This window comes from Ostrinia nubilalis, chromosome 10 (genome assembly GCF_963855985.1).
Source record: "Ostrinia nubilalis chromosome 10, ilOstNubi1.1, whole genome shotgun sequence".
Taxonomy (NCBI): domain Eukaryota; kingdom Metazoa; phylum Arthropoda; class Insecta; order Lepidoptera; family Crambidae; genus Ostrinia; species Ostrinia nubilalis.
The window spans coordinates 8,226,279-8,246,581 of record NC_087097.1 but is presented as its reverse complement, the minus strand read 5'-3'; the positions used below and the strand labels follow the sequence as shown (position 1 = coordinate 8,246,581).

Here is a 20,303-nt window from a genome sequence, read left to right as displayed (position 1 = left end):
ATTTAAGATAATAGGCTTTCAAGAATATTAAAGCTTCAAAATCGAAACTCGAGAATTCTCGAGCTCCGGTAATTTTTTTCTCGTCTCGAATGAAGCCAAATTTCTCGAGTTTTCTCGAGTTCGAGAAAGCTCGAGCAGAAACCCTAATCATATCTGAAGGATGAAGCGAAGAAATATAATATATGATCAAACGAACTTCACAAGTGAAATTCGATCAATATTATATGATTCGCTTCATCCGAAGATATGATCACCCACCCTCCCTAAAGTTTTATCATCACCCTACTAAGGAAAGTTTTGAAATAACATACACTCTGAAAAATGAACAGCGCGCCGACATGGCGACGGCAGACTGAGTAAACCGGAAGTAAGCGGGTAGTCAGTTAAATACTTTTTTATTTGAATCTCTAAAATCTGTGTGAAGGTTGCCTGGTAAACAGGGGGACTACGTTGTAATTATATCATATCTTCGGATGAAGCGAATCATATAATATTGATCGAATTTCACTTGTGAAGTTCGTTTGATCATATATTATTACAGACTGATCTCGCTAGATAAGACATACCTAATTCATACCCATTCCAAAACAATAAAAATGACGCTCGAATGCTGTTGTGATAAAACTTAATACAATATTTAATAATTAGTGTCATTTAAATTGAAATGTTGATTGAAAAAAGTGATTTATATCTACTTTTTTTATGGCTCTTTGGTGCTATTAGCACAGAATTTTAACTTAGTATTACGTATTTTACCTTTGCCCATCATAAGAATCTTTATTACGTTCAGGATTCAATATATGAGTTAGCTGCTGTAACATTTGACATCCGCCTTTACTCCTGTTCGTTTTTGTATTTTTCAATACTGTTCTTGATCATAAGATTCAAATGTAGCCGTGTAATATTAGCTTTCTATTGAGAGAAGCTAGAATTGAACTACCTACCTTTTTCACTTTTTCAGGAGATATTAAATGCCTCTTAAAAATGTATGATCATTTTCAGTCGTGTTTATTGATAACTATATAACGAAATTAAAAATAACGCTACAGGTAGAGTATAGCATTGGAAGTGTAAAGGCACTCGTGCAGTTATCTAAGCTACGTCGAGGGCGGGCGGATCGCATAATATGCATCGTGTGGGTAGGGCGCGAGCAGCGATGTGCGAGCGCGGCGTTGCTATGGCAATCTTCACACTTGCTTCAACATTTACCCGCTTCGTCTCGACAATCGCAGATATTCTTCAATTTTCAAAACCAATATCGAAAAATCAGTACTATAGATATTATTTATCACTGAAAATCATTACAAGTAAGTGCTTTAGGTAGAGTCTGTATAACACCAACTAGCTATTGTTTACGGCTTCTGCCATATGTTGTGGAAAAATATGACACTTGGAATAATGTAGCACGTGTGAAAGAATTTTCGAAATCAATTTAGTACTTCGATAAAACAAGTGGTTCTACTTCAGATTTCGCTGTAGAAAATGTAAAAAAATTTAAAGGTACAAGTTGCCGATGCTAAATATGTGCAGTGATCGTATTTTTACAATATAAGTTACTTATTGTAACTGAAATTGTGTTTAATATGTGCGTGGACGGGATCTCCTCGCGTTCCCGTTGAAAACGTTAACAGCCAATATTATTGGTGGGATTTCTGGGAGATGTCGATTAGGGTTCGCGGTTTTATCGCATTTCGCACACTAATGAAAAACATAACATGCGTACATCTTTATCGTAAAAGAAAGTAATGATGTCTAAATATTTCAGCTTTAATGTATGATTAATATTTCACCATTTATCCTCCTCACTCCTAATTATTAACTCGTTGATCGTCCACTCAAAAGGTATCAAAGCACTACTCAGAAATCATCTAGTTAGTTATCCAAACGAATTGGCAACCGATCCTATTGATCAAACACCTCAGCTGTCTTCAAAGAAAAGGATAATCAAAGTTTCCCATTGGGATTGGAGTCAATTACGAAACGAAGGTCGAATATTTAGGTTTGGCAGAAACCCAATCCAGAAGCATTGGCACGCAATGGAACTTGTTTAAACTGACACCCCTTGGGCATTACACAGTAATTATGATAACATACTAGATAAGCCCACAGCCTTTAATTTCTGTGAAGAAAATTATTTTGAAGTTTTTAGAATGTGCGAACTATTATAATCATATTGTATTACAGCTGCGAGTATAAGTACCTAGAGCAGAATTACAAAACGTTGCATTAGAAGCGGCAATCAAGACTTTTCTACAAAACACAAAACATTGTCAATATGTACGATTTCCTGTAGCTACCCTAGCCTACAGTCGTTAAAGTAGTTCCCTACGATTAAACAAAGCGGTATTATGTTCACAAACCAACATTACAATTTTCTGTATTATTATTCACAAACGTGTTAGTCGGAATAACTAAATCAAACAACAAATATATTTGTTCGTACGCACCAAATAACACGTCACCAGGTACCTATTTGCCAATGGAAAATTTTAATTGGGCCGTTATATTTTTGTAACATACCCTTGTGCTCGTAACGTAATACTGGATTTAGAGCCGTTTTTGTACACATTATATGATGGGAGATTTATTTTTGATTCATCAAAGTTTTATTATACGTTAGTACCTAGTCCATAGAATAGGAGGCTCTCTTAGCTTTCCGTTTATCCGTAAGTTTTTTTTGTATTTTAATGTATCTACGTGTGTCATTTACTCATCTACACTGCAGGAAAGAAAATACAAAAGGTTACATAAACTGCTGCGAATATTAAGTAGTTTCGGGTCTGATTAAAAGTTTTACTACTTTTTATTCAGTTCGCACTGCCCTGTAGGACACATCGCACGCAAAAGGACTCAAGTGATTTACAGAAAGAATGTTAAATTACTTGGGTCAAAGCCGCAAATCTTTCCGTAACATGCGTAAGACATTAGTTTCTTATCACTTAACCATTTCCATTATAACTTCTCGTTTTTATTGCAGCTCTACCCATAATGTAAAAAATCACACTTTTGTCATTTTTCGAAGTTTTCTTTTCTTTCAATTTATCTATTGCATTTTATTATACCAGAGTTAGACCTTAGTAATTATGTGACCTCTTGAGAAAGAAGCACTGTTGTTAGGAATTTAAAGATGGACAATACTTATCTCCACATCATTATAGGTTATAGTTTTCGTGTCATCGTGTACCGCCTTATTTTTTTGCAAGAACTCAGATCTAATCCAGATTCTACAAAGTATGGTGTCCGTTTACCATCCTTCAAAGACCAATAACTTGCACTTACCAGAGACCACAAAAATAAACCTTTTTTACCCTGTCCTGTCTAGGTCTGTGTAGCCGTGGCCTAAAGCGTCACGTTGCACGGTGCAGCGACGCAGTATCGCCTCACTCAATCAGCGCTGCGATCCAGTGTCGCCCTTACAGGTTCCCTTACCTGGATAATTGATAACCGATTCGCTGGTCGTCTCGTAACTGAGCTTACGCCATAAATTAATCACAATCTAATGAACCTTGTCTTGCAAAATAATGGTAATTAAAAAAAAATTATGGCTAGTTAGTCACTAAAAAGCTGAAATTTACTAAAGTGTATAGTTAGGGCGTGTAGAGTATAGAAGCTTGGCTATACATACATATATGAGATTTAGTTATTTTCGTAGTGCGAGATTCGAGCCATTACGGTTAGTCTTGATAACATTGTACATGAAAATGTTTTTGATAGGATAAACATAAGTAGGTAACATAAAAAGGAACAAATCACATTTCGTGAATAATATTTTATGGCAATCAAATACATAAATGGGGCTTTTTGATGTCGGCAATTTTTATTGACCTCCTGTGGTTTGTTTGTTCGGCGAGGTTTCTGTTATTAATAAAACATAGCGGTAATACGATATACATAATTTAACTGATTTAGTACTTTCATATACCTCAGTACCTACTTACTATAGGACTATATTCATTTACGAAATAAAATGACTAAATTTTTAAATGATGTAGAACGGAGTAGAAACTGCCTATAATAACTGTACCACACCATTATACCAATGAACAGTTTTATTTATACCTCGAGCCCAGAGCGAGTTTTAATTCTTGTTTCAGAATACTAGCCTAAAATTAAAACCAATAAGTAAGGTAGTACTTAGAAATGAGAATAAAAGTTTACTAATTTCTCTCTTATACGAGTAGTCTGTAATAACTGACGAACATCAAAGGCAATGGTATTCACGTTTCGTTACATTCTCAATTGCACTGAAATTACGCGAGCTTTTCCTCGTTAGCTGAATAAACGATGGTAATCCGACCAGTCCTAGAAATCACAGCGAATGTTCACTGAACTTTCAGTTTTCCGGATGTCCGGTTTTTGTTTGTCTGCTTTTAAATCCTTTGTAGTAGGTACTAGCAAAGAAAGAAAGAAATGTATCTGCTGATGGTATCCGATCAAGATTTAGGTTTGGCTTTGGGCATTGATTTACCCTTTTCTAACTCATCATTTCACACGAAAGTAGGTATCTACTTGTATAATTGCAGGTGTTTTGTGTCTTTATTACATTCGCATTCGTATTAATTATACATAGCATACAAGAAACTACCAGACATAACTATACGAGTTACATTTAATTTTCATCAATGGTATATGCTTCTACATTGATAAACACCTTTGGAATACATAACAAACTATATATGACATATACTAACATGAGTATCATTAACATTTAGTCAACGTTCCTTACAGTAACACCTGCCTTGTGATCACTATCTCCAGAACAATCGGATTATGTAAATGTGGAAACAAAACACGTGCGCGAACTCTCGTAAATATCTTCGTGTATTTTGGGAAATTCCATATTATTGTTTGTTATGTTCCAGTAAATCATATTTTTGCAGGAACATAATCCTCATGGCTGAAATCAAAATCTTTTATCCTGCATAAACTACCAGTGTTAATTGTCTAAATAATCTTAAACCACGAAAACATCTAGAAAAAAAAATTGCTTTAATATTTACTCTACACGATTTTCCCAATGGCTATTGAGTCAGAAATGCGACGGTCGTAGAAGAAAGGATTCATTTCTGAATATGTGTGAAATTAAGATGGGGAAGAAAATTATTTAGTAATATTTTGCAAAATTATATCCACGTGAAAGTGCCACAACAAACACCATCAAATGACGGGAAGGTGCCCTTGGCCTGATTATATTTGGCATGCCAGCGGGACGCCACTCGCACCCTGCCTGTTTAGGCAGATCACACCAGGAGCAAGCACAATTTGTGAACGCTGCGGAATTACTCCGCTGAGCTTGCATGAGGGCTTATAATGAATGGTGAATGAGTCGTAGGTAGAGATAGGATTTAAGTATCACAAATTAACCAAATGAATAAGTTTGAGAATCTAAAGACAAGTCCTTTAGCGGTTGTATAAATGAAAAATAAGTAGTGTCTTCTAAATATTTTACAGCTTAAACTCATGAATTAGTTTCTGATTCGCAAAAACCTTTGACTGTGCATTTTTGATCATTAATAAGGTAATCATCAAAGTTTACAGGTAGGCCTACTTAAAATTTAAATTGAATTAAATCTACCACGACCTACAATCGAATTTTATTATTACGCAGAAGTAGGAACTACGTTAATCATATTTTCCGGAGTTCAAAGGCTAGACAGCAAACAAACTTAGCGTTTGCAAATTGCACTTTGTGTAGAACAGAGCAGTCGACTGAAATTTCAGGAGACATTTAACAAGCAATTGATAGAAAATGCTCTCATTATGTCATCTAACTTGTTAGTTATAAAAGGTATACCTTAATAAGCAATTCCAGACAGATGTTTGTTACGACACAGCCAATTGGAATAGCATTACTTACCTAGACAATTAGAATAATAATAGATTCTATTCCAGAGAGGGTAAACCAGGGAATGAATATTGTTATGTATGTTTCATAATGTTATTAATGTTACAAATTATTTCAAATTGACTTATAGAACGGTATAATAACCCTAAAAGTTGATAAATGCACGGTATAACTTTGTTACATGTTACGAACTACAAAGGTCAGATTAAAGCTGCGTACACATTTGAGACTTTTTTAAATTAATTTAAATAGGACTGCTAAGGAATGTGGCAGGGCATTAAGACAAGCGTTTGTACGTTTTAACTCTGCAGGTACAGACGATTTTTATTTCATTTTAAATAAAAATCGTCGTAATATTTTCAGCAGGAGGCGTACTGAACCCAAATTTAACTTAAATTGCATTAATTTTGAGCTCTATAATTTATATTTTTTAAATATAAATTACTGCAGCGGTCTATTCAAGACTTTATTCATATTCGCGTTGGTGTAGCGTCACGCACCAGCCTCTCTTTCATACGGTAACATCGCCATTAATTAACCTTATTATCCTTGATTTGGGCACCATACAAAAGGCATAATCGAGGAACTTCTTCCCACAAGCTGTCAACTACTGCTCCAGGATCGTGACTGGGAAAGTTTCAAATATCGAACGAAACTAAATGCTTTATTCGTATTTCAGGGCTTGCCTCATTTATCTTGTATATTACGAGTATATTAGGTCTGTTCTTCAAATATAATTCTAGTTAGACTAGTTGAATTCATGCAATTAGGCTTTTTATAACAGTATGTATCGCTTGCAGACAAAGTTTCCTATAGTAAAAATACTATAGGAATAAACTGCTACTTTTGGTTTGTTTCGGAAAGAGATCATTCCTAGCATACTTAAAGTCACCATTCATCAGCAACCTTTTGCCAAATAAGTAGTGTATCATCTTTAGCATTATTGGGAAGGAAAGAAATTGCTAAAAGCTATTTTTATAGCGCACATTTAAATATCAATCCCGAAATAGACAAACGAGAATTATTAATTATTATGTCGGTTCGATTGAGTCTTGTCAGACGCCTACGAGGTTTCTACAATCTCTTGATAGAGCCAAAAATGTTAGATATAACACGCACCGATTACGGTACAAAGGCAAACTTAGAAAATGGATATAAGTAAGTACATTATCATACTTATTTGAAGGCTTTATGTGCTAATGAAAAACCCATTACTGTCAATTCTTTTCTCCAAACTTTTACACTGAGGGTGTGGATGTGGGTACTAATCAATCACTGTACGTAATTCTATTAGGATGAATACATTAGGAAGACTTGCCAACAATGTTGGATATTATTTTTGGTTTTGAACATCAACATAAATATACTAAATCTATACTTATAATAAATCTGTAGAGAGGTCAATTCTGTACATGAAATATATTTTCAAAATAACTATCAGGGGGTGATTAGTGATCGATACTGATACCAAAAATGCAATCAGTAAAATTTTTGTCTGTCTGTCTGTCTGTCTGTCTGTCTGTCTGTCTGTCCGTCTGTATGTTCCTTATAGAAACAAAAACTACTCGACGGATTTTAACGAAATTTGGTACAATTATTCTTCGTACTCCTGGGCAGGTTATAGGATACTTAGGAATTCCCACGGGAACGGGAATTAGCGGGAAAATCCTTTTGTATGAAAAATCTAAACCGCTTAAGTTAGACACTTTAAATTTGTCATGCAGGTATCTTAGTAAATTTAAAGCTTAGTTACAACAGGATAATGCAAAATTCCCACGGGAACGGGAGTTAGCGGGAAAAAAACATTTGTATGAAAAAATCTAAACCGCTTAAGTTAGACGCTTGAAATTTGGCATGCAAGTATCTTAGTAAACTTAAAGCTTAGTTACAACAGGATATTGCAAAATTCCCACGGGATCGGGAGTCATCGGGAAAAAAACATTTGTATGAAAAAATCTAAACTGCTTAAGTTAGACGCTTGAAATTTGGCATGCAGGTATCTTAGTAAACTTAAAGCTTAGTTACAACAGGATATTGCAAAATTCCCACGGGAACGGGAGTTAGCGGGAAAAAACATTTTTATGAAAAAATCTAAACCGCGTAAGATAGATGAAGGGGGTAAAACGGGATCCACGCGTACGAAGTCGCGGGCGGCCGCTAGTATATGATATAAATTGGAACACGATTCCTGAGATGAAATACCCAATCAATCTCCTGAAGAAGGTACGTCATTAGTTTATCTTACTTAACACGTTTTAGCGTGGAATATATTAGACATACTCGTAATATAAATGTTGTCAATTCCCATTTAAACAGTTGTAACTAAAGCAATTATTAGCATGAGGTTAATTATTAAGTACAATACTCGTATAGAGTTACACGCTAGTTGAAAATGCAAGGGTAGACTACAATTTCGTCTAGCTGCAGCTATTTTGGCCTGTAATTAGCTATTCACCGAGTTTTCCTTTAGTACAGCCGAGACCAAATTATTTACTGCACAGTTACTTTCTAGTGCAAAATAATTAATGAACCTTCGTTCGTATTCATTCGTTTTCAAATTCAACATAGTATTTATTAATAAACTTGATTCTGAAACTTGAAATGTTTTATTTTCCATTTCATTAATTTACGATTAACTAAGAGTGGCTTTCTTTCCATTTGAATGTTGGAATCATCTGAAATTTCATGTATAGTGTAATTGTAACCAATTTGTTTGCACATTAACTTTTTCTCCGTAGTTCCCAGTTTCCATCTTATGCAACAAACCGTTTCTTTATAAGTTTTCAAATAAAAGGCGTGTCCAATAGAATGGCTCTGTGCCTGCGCTGTTCCGCCGGCGACTTTTGTTCGCGCAGAAAGCCTGTCGAGCCGCGCGGCCGCGTGACAACTTGCAGATTACCACATTGTCCTACACAAAGAGGCCTCCATTAAAATGCCTATTTGAAAATCGATACTCCAGTGATGAATAATGTAACGAAAATTTGCATTGATTTATGAGAAAATCAACGGAAAACTGAGTTTTTAATTTTATCCATGGCTTATCACATACAAAGTAAGAATGCTGAAACATTTGCGCACGTGGATTTGATTACGAGTGATCCCAGGTGATCCCGTTTTATCTATTTTTGGAACATTGTAAAATGGGTTATAAACTGGCTTTACGATATTTTTATAATTGAACTCTGTAATTATAAAAATGGTTTATTAACTGAATGACTAATAGATAAGTATGAAAAATACAAGAAAAATGGAAAACAAATTCTTTATAATAAGTAGGCGCTTTTCAGGGCGCATAAACACGTCATCAATCCAATGCTTTATCAGATCTCAGGTAGAGCAAAGCTTCTAATTCTACATGCTACAACTCTAAAGCCCTAATCTCATAAAAAAGGCATAATTATGTTATCTCCATCCTTTTCTGTCCTTTTACTTGATGGTATGACGACATTATAAGCGTATTTCAAATATACGAGTATTACATACCGCCATCTGTCCGTAATGCTGAAACTTACATTCTGTAACTGCGAGTACCAAGCAAAAGTGTCCGCTATAACCACCCTATCTTAAAAACAAGCAGAATAAAATTCTGGTGTAGACAGGCTTGTATCGCAAAAAAAAAAAAATATCACTTTACAAAAATATTACACTGAAAAATTACTGAAAATATACGATACGAGACAGTTGTATCATAATATCAGGGTACAGAGCCACCGGTCGGCGTATCGTTGTACTTTTTCATTTCCAAAAGCATATGGAACACACGCGCAAATAAATGAGAACCTTACTGTATTTTTATTATTATTCGTAAAAATAAAAATATCTCTACGATAGTTATTCTGACTGACTCTATAAACTTTCCTTTTGTTATTAAGCCAAACTTTCCTAACTAGGTAGATACGTTACTTTTTATTGAACTTGATAGTAGGTATACACGGAAATTATATGTAAGCATTATCAGACCTATTTACTGACACAGAACTGAAGTAAATTACAAAAAAAAGTTTATAATTAATATTCCATTTCCTTAATTTATAGCTTAGGTATCAATCAACAATAACATTAAACTTGTTGTATGTTGTGTCTAATATTAGTATCATGTCGCTTCAGGGGTACAGGTATTTAATAATATTTATAATAACAAAGTTCCCTTCATGAATTTTCATTACCGGACCTAAAGCAACAGCTAGGTAGAAATCATAATATATGCTATGGTAAACGAGCACTCATTATTTATAGAGAAACTTCGCTTTGTTGTATATCTCCGTAAGATACGCGTTAAGTGTAAAATATATCTTAGGATCTACTAAATCAACCCCTATTTTAACAAACTATGACTTTATGTCGTTATTTATTTACTTGTTAAAGTTCGTATATCTACGTCTAGATAAAATAAAGGATTTTAATATTTAACGACATTTTGATGCTGTTTATATGCCGATAAAAAATTTTACATAATTACGTAAATTTTCACATGAATTTAATGTCGTTTTCATCAATGTTAACTTTCTAATTTAACTGCGAATCTTGGATTTTTATCATGCATCTCTGGGTCGTAATATTCATCATTACTTTTTTGTCTTACTTCGTAATTGCTTTGCATTTAAAGAACTTTTTATTAAAAGCTTTAAAATTGAAAATATGTCGTGCTTGCACACCGTAACTAACATCCGCTTTGATTTCCTACATTTGTGAGAGGAAGCCGGATATTGTATCGCACGATCAACATTGTGTCACATAAAATGTTGCAACGAATGAATTCATTGAATTAAGCAAACAAATATGGCGAATAAAACATTATTAAGTGGCGAAACATTTTAATAACAACAAAATAAAACGTAACCTTATTCATAAAATATTAGTAATTAATGGAGATGTGGTTTTGGGTAATATAATTTTCATCATCTCGCTCGTGTTTTTTTTTTAACTTTATATCGGATAGAAGGATAGAAATGAACTCTTACCTTAACTGGAATTTATTCGTATAATTTGGTATGTCAAATACAGAGTGATACGTAGATAACATTTAATCTCCGATGAAAAAAATTGTTACATTATACGTCTCTTTGCAATACAAGTTTATTGGTAAATACAATAATGAATATAAAGTAGGAACTACACTTGGACGTGTGTTAGAAGCAGGTGATAGCGTTGAAGTAGCACCGCAGCACCCTGCCTCGGACGCCGGGCGCGCCGGCGGACTGCCCGCGCCTTTGCAGGCCGGTCTATAAACAAATAATTTTAATTCATCAAACAAGTCGTTTAGTCTCCACTGTAAGAACTCTTTACAGGCAGGTTTGTAGAATAAACTCATCATCAGTACGGCTAGCACGAAAGATTTAGTAAGAAAACTACAACAGCGCCCTTGTGAACGTGTCGTAAAGTGAACTTAGTATGAGATGTGGTTGCACGAAACTTATTTTGAAAATCAAAATTTTCACGTTATCGTTTAATTCGAAGATTGAGTATCGAATTTTATCGAGTACGCAAACGATTCGAAGACGAAAGTTGTTCATGCTAGAGGTACAGGTCATCGAATTGAGGATTTGGCCGACCCATCTCTGCGCTGGCGAGATTGGGTTGGCGAGGCCTTATAGCATATAGGTGGCCCTATTCTACTCTGCCTGAACTACGGGGCTCTTTAAACAATTTATCAAATCAATTATTCTTTGTATAGATGGTATATTGACCTAACAAATATACAGGTAAGTAGCAATTTAAAATTGATCAAACTTATAACTTTACGTTATGTAAGTATTCGTCTATTTCGGGAATATGACATATTTTATGAAATGGTAATGCCTATCATATGTATTCAATCAGAATGCGTGTCCGTCAAACTGTCAATAATCTGGCGGCAACCCTAATCATAGATATCACGCAACTCAACAAACCCCGTTGTTATAAATTTCAAATTACTATTACCTACTATTGACCACCAATCTTATTTCGTCAGAATTTACCTAAATGAGAATCACTTTTCGTTCTGCAGAATAAAGATGTTTTAAAAAACATAATCTTACTCAAAGTGATTATCGCTAGTATTCTCGCGCCATTTATTACAATGCCTGCTCCGGTTACCATGCCATCGTTGCTGTAGTAACTCATAAATTAAATGTAACTAGGTACATTATTTTCATCTATGACCTTTTCAGCGGTTTATTAAGTTTTTCACACTAAGGCTGGGTTGCATCAATTTACTTTGACTATAAAAAACGTTAAAAGTCTGTCAAACTCAGACAAAAACACCGGTTTCATGGTTATAGTAAGGTTAAGGTGCAACTCAGTCTAACCTAAAAATACCAATTTCTCCGTGACCAATGTAACTGGATATCTTAAAATTTAATTTCTTATTTATAAGGGACTACTGATAACAGACACCCGAATTCGTTCAGAACGCTGCATATAAGGCAACTATGCAACATAAATATCAATCAAGGGAAGCGAGACGCATCGTTCTGGCGGGCACAGTACCATAAGTTAGGGCGCTTCCAAATTAGGCGTTTTGAAACGGACGTAGTCGTGCGTTTGGAAGACCGCGCACTATAACTGTTGGTAGGTGATTGACATTTTTATTGCAAAGCTGTTGTCATAAAATTTTCGAACGAACGATAAACGTCCGTTAAAAACGCCCAATTCGAAAGCGCCCTTAGTTTATCCGGTGATCGTGACAGTCCGCCTAAGCCTAAGTTTAATGCTGGCGATGGGTGGTAATAAGGAAGGGTGGTGTTAAATTTGTCATTTCCAACAATAATTACCATATCGCTGTAGTCGTGTGCGGGCACACGCAGCGGCGCAACGCGCAGATCCTCGGGCCCCAACCACTCATCGCGCTCGCCGCCCGCGCTGACCCCGGTCTGCAAAGCGACCATCGGCGTAAGCTCACAGGCAAGCGAGAGGCGACAATAATCAGAGAGAAGAGAGAAAGAAGAGCATCAAGCAAATACAGTGTGAGTCACGTTAAAGTGTACATATGAAATTAGGTGAAACTAAACCTATTTTTATCGGCAAAAAAGAGGTAAAAAAATTTTTTAGATTTTTTTTTTATTTTTTATAGATTTTTTTTTCTTAAAATTACTTATTGTAAAGAAAACGTTATAACTTTTAAACTAAGAGGTATATCCTGATAAAATAAACAGTAATTATGCTACACAACAGACGATACTAAAAAAATACATAAAATACCATGAAAATGCCAACAAATAATAAAAAATGATACTTTTTGAAAAAAATCTGCTTTTAAATTCGTGTTTTTTTGGTTATTTGATAAATTTCTCCAAAAAATGTCCCTATAACAGGTAGTTTTTATTACTTTGTATTATTCTCTATAGTATTACCTTTGTAAAACCAAAAATAACATGTCTCTATCCCTATCACAACATTTGCTATGATTGTTTGAACAAAGACCTGCCACAACATTATTCTCCGCTACAGGTAGGGACAATTTTAATTTTAACTAAAATGCTTATTTTACTTCGAAATCTTTTGTTTTTATTTGAAATCTAACTTGTCTTTATCAAAATTACGTATCTAGAGCCATTTTCAGTTTCGTTGTAAACGAAGCGTTGAAATGCGCGCCCGGAGATGCTTAGTTCAAATGATCATTGCAAACGTTGTGATAGGGATAGAGACATGCGATTTTTGGTTTTACAAAGACAATACGATAGAGAATAATACAAAGTAATAAAAACTACCTGTTATAGGGGCATTTTTTGGAGAAATTTGTCAAATAACCAAAAAAACACGAATTTAAAGCAGATTTTTTTTAAAAGTATCATTTTTTATTATTTGTTGGCATTTTCTGAGTATTTTATGTATTTTTTAGTATTGCCTGTTATTTACCATTATTACTGTTTTTATTTTATCAGGATATACCTCTTAGTTTAAAAGTTATTACGATTTCTTTACAATAAGTAACTGGAAGAAAAAAAAAATCTATAATTTTTTTTTTAAAATCTCCAAAAATTTTTGACCACTTTTTTGTCGACAAAAAAGGGTCTAGTTTCACCTATTTTCATATGTACACTTTAACGTGACTCACACTGTTAGTCCAGTCATTATAGTAAGTTCACCTCGGAATTCGAGATACCCAGCTGTAAGTCTGTAAATACGTGTATATTGACACCCTAAAAGTTGTCTCAAAACCTACATATGGTAGGGTGTAGGCAACTATTAAATTTCAAGGTCAACGGTCACAAAAATCGGTTATTTGCGCTTTTTTTAGAAATATCTCATTTCCTGTGGGTTTTTTGCTATTTGTATTTATTATCAATATTGTAGAATACTAAATTCTCTACAAATTTTGTTTAAAAACTTTTTTTATACGGTGAACCGTTTTCGAGATAGAGGGCGGAGAGCGCGCGGTCACTGCATCACTTCAGGTCTACTTAAGCGGTTTAGATTTTTCATACAAAAGGATTTTCCTGCTAATTCCTGTGGGAATTTCGGGAATTCCTTGTTGTAACTAAGCTTTGAGTTTACTAAGGTACCTACATGCCAAATTTCAAGCGTCTAACTTCCGTTAAGCGTTTAGATTTTTCATACAAAAGGATTTTCCCGCTAATTCCTGTTCCCGTGGGAATTCCTAAGTATACTATAACCTGCCCAGGTGTATGAAGAATAATTGTACCAAGTTTCGTTAAAATCCGTCGAGTAGTTTTTGTTTCTATAAGGAACATACAGACGGACAGAATTCTATACATGAAATATATTTTCAAAATAACTATCAGGGGGTGATTAGTGATCGATACTGATGCCAAAAATGCAATCAGTAAAATTTTTGTCTGTCTGTCTGTCCGTCTGTATGTTCCTTATAGAAACAAAAACTACTCGACGGATTTTAACGAAACTTGGTACAATTATTCTTCATACACCTGGGCAGGTTATAGTTTACTTAGGAATTCCCACGAGAACAGGAATTAGCGGGAAAATCCTTTTGTATGAAAAATCTAAACGCTTAACGGAAGTTAGACGCTTGAAATTTGGCATGTAGGTACCTTAGTAAACTTAAAGCTTATTTACAACAAGTAATTACCGAAATTCCCACGGGAATTAGCGGGAAAATCCTTTTGTATGAAAAACCTAAACCGCTTAAGTTGACCTGAAGTGATGCAGTGACCGCGCGCTCTCCGCCCTCTATCTCGAAAACGGTTCACCGTATAAAAAATTTTTTTAAACAAAATTTGTAGAGAATTTAGTATTCTACAATATTGATAAATAATAAATACAAATAGCAAAAAACCCATAGGAAATGAGATATTTCCAAAAAAAGCGCAAAAAAACGATTTTTGTGACCTTTGACCTTAAAATTTAATAGTTGCTTACACCCTACCATATGTAGGTTTTGAGACAACTTTTAGGGTGTCAATATACAAGTATTTACAGACTTACAGCTGGGTATCTCTAATTCCGAGATTCTTACCTAATTTAAGCTTAAATGACTGGACTATGTATGATCCCAGAGTGAATGCAAATGTGAAGCCACGATAGCCGAACGGTGAAGGGGTCGGACTGGCCGACTCGTGATCCGGGGAACGCGGGTTCGGTCCCCGCCGCCGCTCGACTATTGTGGTGAGCTCACTCTGATACAAGCACATTTAGCTTAGTACGAGGAGCTAACGGGAGTAAGTATTAGTAATTTGTGTAATAACAAATTACTAATAATCTTTAAAAAAAAAGGGTAGAGGGTATAACACGCATTGATCTTTAATTCAGGTTTAGGCAGGCACTCGATCGTTTTCTGGATTATAGAAAGAATAGTTACTGCTAAATCGTCTGCGTCTCAGCTTAAGCGCACACTTAACATCACTGCTGGCTCTTACTTATTAATAAACAGATTAAAGTTGCTGCGATGTGAACCCAAATTTTATTTTCCTAAACTTACCGAAAAAGTACCTTTGAAAACGAAAGTTTTATTAATATGAAATGGATAAAATGTGAGTTTGTGAGTTTAGTCGTATACTTGAGGCTTAGGTATAGCATTAGGAGGTAGCCAAATAAAAATATAAAGCATTTAAAGGAACATGTTGGCAAAAAAATTACCAATAAACTCATCGTGCTTTCTTCCTGAAAATGTAGGATGTAGGCTTTTATTTTGTTTTTATTTCACTAACATAGAATTACTTTATTCAGCATGTAACATTTAGGTGCGCATACATATTTAATTTTATTGAGGGATGCTGAAAAGGCAAGTCGTCAAGTCACGAAGCTGGTTTTCAGCGGGTACCAACGCACGACGTGGACTACGCGCCGTTTTGTCAGTAACGGTTTATCGTTATTTCGTGTCAGTTCGTAGTTTAACCTACCTACATATGTACTTCTAAGATCATTGTTACTAACCAAAATATGGACTGCATTGTCTGATAATACTAAATGATTTTTATTTTTTATTGGTCAATGGGAAATGTCATTGTCCCTATCTGAATTACAGTGGCTAGTGTTATTTCAGAATTTTCAGGAAACGCCACTGGTTTTCAATTAACTGTACCTCTATTGTAATAACTATATTCACTGTTTTCGCCAACCTGTCTCTGTATATTGCAAATATTGAATGCAACCAAATAAGCTTCATAAATGAGGAGGTCGTAGTAACCATATAAAAACAAACTTCGAGTTCACTTCAATAGATTTCCTTGGTCTAGTTGCCTTACAAGCTCTACCTCAATAGTGACTTTTATTACATTAAATAAATAGTAAAATCTTTCTTTCTATTGTTAAGTAAAGGCCATAAGTGAATATTATAAATTATTATGTTTATGTAATGATTATAATATAGTAGTATGGTATTAATCATTGAACCGTGTTAATTTTGTGTTGTAGTTTCTCAGAAATGTTTTGAAGTGCAGGGATAAAATAATATTTATTCAATAAAACAAGACTAATAAAAAAAAAACAGAAAAGCAAACAGACCCGAACGAAAGAAGGACAAGAAGAAGACAGTACTTAATAATAAACAATTGAAAAATATCACGACAGATAAAGATTTATGATTTTTGTAATATTCACCATTTCATCATCGGCGATGCGCAACGCTGCAGTGCGGGGCCCTTCTACGATCGGCCGCTCGTAGCGCGGCGGGCTGTCGTGTAGAGCCTTCTGTAGCGCGATCAGGAGTCTGTCCAACACTAGGGCTGCTCTCTTCTGTGGGACTACTACCTGTGAAAGAAGAAAATATAGGTAGGTATGTCGATGATGTTTTAATAATAGTGGGTACGCGAGTCGTAACACGCATGATAATGAAACAAAGATTTCCTTAAAATAAACAATGAATGGATTTATTTCAATAACCCATTAAACATTTATAACCATATCTATAATATTCTTTATTTATTTAAAACAAAACTGTTGTACGCATACGAGTACATATTCGATTTCGTAAAGATAGCTTTTTCTAGTTGATGTCACAAATAATTATTTGATGTCTCGCAATATTTTCTGCAACAAGTTCACTGTTTCTAGGCCCGTCTCATAAGAGGTCATAACGTCACTGCCATTAAGATTATCACGAATGAAGAGGTCATTATTATGCCATCTGCGCTGCATGGCGCTTGTTTTGGTCTTTGAGTGTCCTTATCCACAAAAGAATCTTACTTTTAATTTTATTAAGGTACTTAATATGATTCACACAATTGGTCTTGTTGGCGTTGGGTAGGTACTGGACAAAAGAAGAACTAGGAGGTTACGATAAATCTAATGTTTGTCCAATGCCAATATTGCTCCAACATCTTACGCCTACTTATCAACAATATCTTACGCCCGTATTCACAAACATTACTATGAGGTCTCACAGTGCGCGTGGACGCACAGGGTGACACACGACGAACCAATCATAGAGCTCTATTCAACGCCGTGCGTTCGATTTGGTGCTTCACTTAAGCAAGCATCGTTTGTGAATACGGGCGTTAGTATGGCTATGTGTGACAATAGAAAGATATTCAAGGGCCGTAGGGGTGAATAACCACAATAGTTAAAAACAGAGTAGACAATAAGAAAGTACCTATCTCTACTACCATCGTCACGTTTTCCCTATTAATATCTTTGTTAAACCACAACTTTTAAATATAATATGCTTAGTTTCCTAAACAAACATGCGTCTCTCGCACATGCTGTAACACGTGCCAATACTCTAAGTTGTGTTATTGGTCCCTGACCTCTACACTGGTTCCTACTAAGAACATGTAACTTTTTTTGGAAATTGATCAAAGTAAAAAAGAATTATTCTTTTAGCATCAAACTTCATAATTTTATCTCATTATCGGTTACAGTACCGACAAACTTATAGGTGATCTGTTGTCACTTTCGCTCGTGTAATTGGACAAAAAACGAATAGAGTCAAAAAAATATACCTACTTAGCCACAATCTTAAGAAATGATGAATTGACGAACTATAAGTCGTTGGGATAGGGTGCGATACTTTCATTTAGGAATAAAGCGTGGGCAACGCAGAGATTACAACTATAGAAGTTCTGCGGAGTTCCACAAAGTTTTGGTAAGCCATCATAACAACGTCCGTCTGTCCTAAACACGTGAAATAACAGAATATTTACATATTGGGTTTATTAGATTTAATATTGATGCCTAGTTCGTTGGCATTTGGGTAAGTTACTTACGGGCTTAACAGGAATATACGTTTTAAATTAATAACAATAATTCATCATTATTTTTACCTGAAAATATCCAACTAGATACTAACAAGAGTAATCTAACCATTATTCGTAAATATACTAGTATAGTGTCCAGTTAAGCCGCCAAGTATATAAAAGTATAGGCACCTTCCCTTTCCTAAAGGATAAAGGTAAAAAAAAACATGTATTATGCCCTGAGATTTTTAGAATTCAGAAACAGGCTACTTATTGTACTTACTGGATAGTCATCATACATAGTGGCGGGGGCGGCGAGCGCGGTGGTAAGCGCCACCAGCATCAGAGGGACGGGCCGACACATCATCTTCCTTTGAACATCACACGATCAGCAGCTGTGAATGTACATTGGTGATTAATCTGCCTGATATAAAAGACATAAGTGCTAAAATCTACAAAATTCTATGCGTAAACACTTCTATGCTTTTAAAAGTTGAAACTAGGATTGTATAATGGACTGCAAAACATTGTTTTTAAAGGTTTATAAAGTGGTCTAAAACATTAGCTAATCTCGATATGTCCTCGGCCGGGAAAACAGCATGCTGAAGGATACCACTTCAATTAAGTTCATCTCCTATGTTGCAATAATTAACAATTAAAGCTAAAGGCTTGTAGGAATAACTTCTCAATTATTGTAACATTCAAACTTACTGTTTTTCTTGTGACTATCGATCATGTGATAGAATAAAAAGTCTCTAATAGGACTAAAGAAATAGGAATGTGCTATTTTTATGTGTACTTTTAGAGAACGAAACTTTACCTTTAAATTGGTATTTTTTTATATTTAAGATTGAAACAAGTTTTAAACACTGTCCAATAACTTGAAACGCAATAAATAATTCGAATATGTATAACGCAGGTTCCACATATTATACCTACACATTTACTGTTAAAATGATACTCGTATAACAACATTTTAAGGGATTTAGAGAATTGAGTGTGTCTATTTCCTTTCATCCTATAAGCCTTGCCCTATCAACAGACATATGACAGGTTACTTATCTCGGAGAAAGAAAACAATCGCATTATTCTTCCTGCTAAAAACTTAAACATAATACTTTAAATAAATCTCTATATTTATCTTAATTAATCCTAAAGGGAACTGAGATTGGAAGAGATGATTGAAATTTAAGAAATTGGTTCCTATCATTATTGTCATCTACATTTTGTAATATTGCAGAACTTATTTAAATATTTTAATTTGAATTTAATCTTGAATTTCTTGTAAAAACGTAAATTAACTAAGCATATATTATATTAACCAAAATAATTAATTAAAAAAGACTAAGAAATAATACATATAACCAGCATTTTTTTTTTTTAACTTACCAAATATAATTGCAAAATTCACGATTTTAATTTCGATATTAAAATGCACTTTTCTAATTTATTTCAAACTAATAATTTGACCTGAGTTCTGGAGAGTAGTTTCGCGCGCGAACACTGAAGGATGTTTAGGGCGGGCGGCGATCCGCCCTAGCCTTTATACTTGCCGCCCAACATGTGCTAGCCTTCCACCGATACTTGACGTAAGTTTTGTTCATGAAATAACAATACAATAACACGGTCGTGCAACTTATAAATATTTATATAATGGTTTAGCAGGTTAACCGTGGTTCAATAAAATTGTTTTAGCTTTTAGCCAAAACTTTCCTTGCACAAAGGCTTAGTATTGCCATTCAGCGACGAAATGCAGCCAGCATCCTCGCCTCTTTGCCTCACGGACACACTTTTATTTTTGAGTAGAATAAGTTTATACAGGGTGGAAACGATAAGTGATCTCACTCGATTATTTCTAAACTACACAAGTTAACGAAAAACTG

The 20,303-nt window shown here is 34.7% G+C and overlaps 1 protein-coding gene across 2 annotated transcripts; it reads right to left on the bottom strand.

Annotated features, from left to right (window-relative positions):
- Positions 1-10,812: 10,812 nt before the first annotated feature.
- On the bottom strand, positions 10,813-19,918 carry LOC135075562 (uncharacterized). Of its 2 annotated transcripts, XM_063969983.1 has the most exons (5): positions 19,810-19,918; positions 18,704-18,815; positions 16,847-16,996; positions 12,601-12,699; positions 10,813-11,067 (listed from the first exon to the last, which is right to left on the bottom strand). In XM_063969983.1, the coding sequence occupies exons 2-5, from the start codon at positions 18,785-18,787 to the stop codon at positions 10,975-10,977; spliced, it is 426 nt and encodes a 141-aa protein (XP_063826053.1). In that variant the 5' UTR covers positions 18,788-18,815; positions 19,810-19,918; the 3' UTR covers positions 10,813-10,974. The 2 variants fall into 2 exon arrangements, with proteins under 2 accessions (XP_063826053.1, XP_063826054.1); XM_063969984.1 differs by lacking the exon at positions 12,601-12,699.
- Between the last annotated feature and the right edge of the window lie 385 nt (positions 19,919-20,303).